We start from the raw sequence: 5,174 nt of genomic DNA, 5'->3' as shown, positions 1-5,174 counted from the left end.
TCCACTGACTCCGTAATATTGTGATACTCCAAACTGCCTTTTCAGCTTATGATTACTAAAACGATTATATTTCCAAAACGATATGGTTATAGGATGGGATGTCAACCTGACTCCATGGCTGTCACGCCCAGCCTAACCTAATCAAGATCTTGAGTCGTCTCTGAATTATGACCCAACCCGCTAGGTTAACAAGTTAGATACAATTAATTAATTACCTTAATAAATTCAACTTTCTACCATTTGGAAGTTAGTTTTTTCTTATTTTTTAAGTCAACTTTTTGACTCAGCCAAATCTTAATCGGATTTAACCAAGTCAACCGGGTAAACCAGTTTTGATTCTACTGGTATAGTTACAAACCCAGCCAAGATTACGACAACAATGCCTACCACATCTTTTATCCCATTCTTTTCATAGTTCTCCAACCATGGGTACAATGCTGCAGCAGATGAGAAAGTATTAAGTTTTACTAATGGTTTAAAACAACGGACGATCGAGAAAACCCAAAAGCCCACGTGCACCTTTAAGTCACTATTAACAGTGTCATCTTCCATGTTTTTCTTGAGGGAGGAATCACATTCATTATTATGGAGATATGAAACACTTAACAAAAACATGTGCAATTTCAATACTCTTCTAACAAGAAACTAGCGAGGAAATGAAAAATATGCAATACAAGTTTTCGTATATTAGACAAGTCTATAAGCGCACTAAAAGAAACCATCTATTTACCGATACAGAATTTACCAAAAATGTTTGACAAAATCTCTTCAGAGATGTTTTCTCCACTTATCTGTCCGAGAGCCAATGCAGCATCCCTCAAATCAATAGTCCAAAAATCCAGGGGCATTTCCTCCTCAATTGAAGATTTCAACCTTACAAGAGCCTCATTCGTCCGCACAAGCTGCTCACATTGTCTCTGATATTTGATCGTTAAATTGCACAGATTCAGTTCAATGCAACATTAACTCATGATATGAGTCAAACTCAGAACTAAAGCCAACGATTGGATTATAGTTATTACAAATAAGAACACAAAGCAATGCAGGACCAACAACCAAAACAAGAAAGAGAAAATCACAGTGACAGGTAGCTTACATGGTTGACAGTCCATTTGAGCCCCCCCGCAGGAATTTTGTTAAGACCCACAATCTCTGAAATTGCCATCTCTAAATCTTGAATTCCTTGACCAGTAATAGCACAGGTGAAAACGTGCTTACTAAAAGAACCACCACCCCTATCAACCCATTCCGAACACAAGGACGGAGAACAGTCTATTTTGTTAACTACAAGGATCATTGGTGTAAAAGAGCCAACTGATTTCTGTATTTCCAAAAGCAAAGGAACAAGTTATAACTCCATGCGAAGTTCAACGCATTAAAAGTGGAAAAATGGAGAAGCACCAACTCAAGAAAAGGATACTACCGGCATTTAAAATAGTGTTTGTGTGTGCATGGGTGGACACGTGTTTGTGAGAGAGAGAAAGAGAGAGGTAGCCTGTAAGACCTTCTTAGATACAATCCTATTCAAAAGTTCGGTGTCTTCTGGTGTCCATCCATCAAGAGCACTCACTGTCATAACAATGACATCAGCACCCAGGGCAACTGCTTCAGATCTTTCTACACCTTTAAGCAAAACAACAAAAGAAACCCAGATATCCATTCATTCAATAATATGTACACAAATATGTTTGCAACTGGTAAGACATCAACAGAATCATGACGTAGTTATCATGTAAATTTACCAATCTTCTCGACAACATCATCAGTCACCCTGATACCAGCAGTATCAAGAAGGATCACAGGGATGCCACCAACTGTAATACTGGCTTCAACAATGTCACGGGTGGTTCCAGCAATTTCTGTAACTATTGCCCGCTCACTCTGCACGCTAAATTGAAACATGGAACTCAAAAGATGTCGATTCTGTTTATACTTAGGAAGGGAAACATCATGACAAAACAACTATGATGGCATTGTGTCAAATGACACCTTAAACTCGAACTTTTTTTTATTGCTAAGGTAAGGATTGATGCCCAGAGCTAGAATTATAAGCAAGTGGTTTTTGCAACATACTTTGCTCCAAGCATTAAGGAGGCTGGACTTCCCAACATTAGGACGGCCAACAATTGCTATCTGCCAGATTTCAAAAGAAGAATGTCACCAAATCAAAATCATAAACATGATCGACTGTTATTGTATCTATTGACTTAGTCTTCACACATACATATGAAGATTTTCAGTATAAATGAGCCAAATCCACTTAAATAAGAAAACATGCATGAAGCCCACTTTCAGATATTTAATTTTTAAAGTTCATTATGCCAATAGCAACTTTGATAACTTAAACTGTAAGCCAAAAAAGACAATCCGGCTGGCAACCTTGTATTAGCAATTTATCACCACGAAACAAAGCAGATTTTGCAATTTCTTGAGCATTATGCAAATTAAAAAGCAATGATAAAGTAACATGCCTGCTAGTTGTAGATTATGCGTGTAATCTGCTAGTTAAGGATAACTTAAGCAATGCAAGGCAACCACAGTTAGAAAGTTGTCATGCCGATACCTGTAATCCAGATTGCAAAAGCTTGTCATAATTGGCTGTCTTGAGTGCATTCTCCACATTTTCTGACATGGAATGTATTTTATCCATGATTAAATTCAAATCTAGCGGCGGCATCTCATCATCAAAGTCTAAACGAGCTTCAATCTCAGTAAGCAGCTCAATGCATTGCGTTCTTAGTGATTTGACCAAAGAAGCAAAGCCTCCCTGTCAAAGAAATTGTTTCAGGGCTGCTAGCCATGCTTTCAACAAAGACTCACACGATCGATGTAAATAAGAACTCCTAATTACTTGAAGGTCAGAGGTAGGATTAAATTGTGAAGACAAATGGATGATAAATTGAGTGCTTCAAAGAACACATACCTGAATCCCAGCGAGGGCTGCATCTGCAGCAGCCACGGATTTGGATGATATAAGCTTTCCAACATTTTCAGCTTGCGAAAGGTCCAGCCGGCCATTTAGAAATGCACGTAGAGTGAACTCACCTGAAAGAGAGAAACGAAAAAGAGTTGACCACTTTGGCAATGCACATTAAGGAGTCAATGTCGTCGAAAGCCATAGATTTGTCTTGCCAAAATTCATTTGTCCAAGAACAAGATCCAATAAGAAGGCAACCTGGTTCAGCAAGCCTGGCTCCAGCTTCTATACAAGCTCTCAGCACACGACGAAGACAGACTTCATTCCCGTGACACTGAAGCTCAACCACATCTTCTCTAGTGTAAGACCTTGGAGCCAACATGGGTACAGCTAAAACCTGAAATAAGTAAGAAACCAACATAAAACCCTTTTTGTAAGGAAGAAGGACCAAGACCGTGGGCTAACCAAAACAACCAGGCCATAAAAACAACAAATTTGACATTCAATCATTCAATTAAAATTAAAAATAAAAATAAAAAACTACCAGAAAAAAACTCCCATCAATCCAGTTTGCAAAAATAAAAATCCCGCAGGAAAAAAATGCATTTTTTTCGCCAATTCATAAGTTATGATTACTCAGCTAAGTTCCAAGAGCATTGATGACGATCCCTTTTCAACATTTTAAGCACTTAAAAAAACCATGGAAAAACAAACATACCTCGTCAACTACATTCCCTTGATGATCCAAAACCACCCCGTAATCTACGACATGACTGGTAGGCTTCCACACACAAAATCCTTTTTTCTTCTTTTTTCTCATTGGTTTAAACACACGTGCAGCAATCTCGACGGCAGATGGACCAGATAACCTGACAATCCCCACGGAAGCAGGTGGGCCACCCACGGAGGTTACAATGGCTGCAATAGTGGTAGATATCAACTTGTCGTCAGTACCATTTAGGCCCATAAAGCGCTGGTCTTGACCATTGAGAAGTAAAGTGGTTTTTGAATTGAGAGAGGCATGGGGTTTCGGAAGGGTTTTGTGCTTGGCGAGAAAGGAAAGATTTTTAACAGTGGGTTCTTGGAAGAGTGGTGAGAGGGAAGGGTTTAGGGTTTTAGATTTGAAGAAATGGGTGATGATAGTGCGAAATACAGGGAGAACAGCCATGGCGTTTACTGAGGAAGTATGAGTTGTGGGGGGGGGTAGGATTGGATAGGGTGCTCCTATTTATATGGGCCTGGGTTCATTTCAATTGTGCTCGGCAGCCTATTGAAATATCTCCTTGTATTTCTGATTTCCCTGATTGCTAAGGCCCATTCTCCCCATTAAACTTTTGATAAGAGAAGGATATCTTGGTGACTTTTATCGTCAAGATAAATGTAATTTAGGAACATAATTTAGCAAATGATACTTTATATTCTTTATTTTTATATCATTTTTTTATATTTATCTTTTTATTAAGTTAAATTTCAACTTTATTTTTTAATATTTAAATATTTTAAAAGCTTTATCTTTACCTATAATCAAATAAGTATAAATCATCTATAAATATAATATAATATTTTTTTATCTTTAGTTTACATAAACTTTAAATCACTTATACATGAGTAAATTAAGTCTAGAGATTTATAATTTATTTTAATTATTTAAAAATAAAGTTCTGTAAGTTTTGATTCTATATAAATTTCACACTTATTATTTTTTTTCAAAAATCATACTTAATAATAATAATTCATAGTTTATTAACCTTCGCATAAAAATATAATTACACGTCCTAACTTCTCATACTACACATCACAAGACTCAAGTAAATAAAAAAAATAATTATATATATATTTTAATTATTAGTTATAATGATCATTACATATATTTTTTTGTATTTAAGTTTAATTTGATTTTATTTTTGTTCTTCAAGGGGAGGAAGACTTGTTGTTCACCTTTTATATATATTTCTTTTTGAAAACAAGCAACATATTGCCATTTGGTCTCATTTCAGATAATAAAAGAATCACTAAAAATACATGTTTTTTTAATCAAAAAACTTAATTTTCAAATGTCTTTAACCCACAATATTTGAAAAGCATCCTCTATATCTTGACAAACTCATTCATAATCTCAAATAATCTAAAAAAAAGACATAAAAACCTAAAATCAATTTAAAAAATATTTACAAGCTCATATCTATCATTACAAACGATGGGAATAGAAAAAAAACACATAAGTGAATTGTTTTTTTTTCATGGCTATAATCAATAT

At 35.7% G+C, this 5,174-nt stretch overlaps 1 protein-coding gene across 1 annotated transcript; it reads right to left on the bottom strand.

Moving 5' to 3' along the window:
- Positions 1 to 553: 553 nt before the first annotated feature.
- Positions 554 to 4,131, bottom strand: LOC105127899 (tRNA modification GTPase). The gene is made up of 9 exons (XM_011029378.1): positions 3,636 to 4,131; positions 3,176 to 3,314; positions 2,924 to 3,045; positions 2,564 to 2,767; positions 2,074 to 2,133; positions 1,743 to 1,881; positions 1,505 to 1,623; positions 1,097 to 1,321; positions 554 to 917 (listed from the first exon to the last, which is right to left on the bottom strand). Exons 1-9 carry the CDS (start codon positions 4,083 to 4,085, stop codon positions 723 to 725), a joined length of 1,653 nt encoding a protein of 550 aa, XP_011027680.1. The 5' UTR covers positions 4,086 to 4,131; the 3' UTR covers positions 554 to 722.
- Positions 4,132 to 5,174: the final 1,043 nt, after the last annotated feature.

This window comes from Populus euphratica, unplaced genomic scaffold, assembly GCF_000495115.2.
Source record: "Populus euphratica unplaced genomic scaffold, PopEup_1.0 scaffold93.1, whole genome shotgun sequence".
NCBI lineage: Eukaryota > Viridiplantae > Streptophyta > Magnoliopsida > Malpighiales > Salicaceae > Populus > Populus euphratica.
This window is presented reverse-complemented; position numbering and strand designations above follow the sequence as displayed.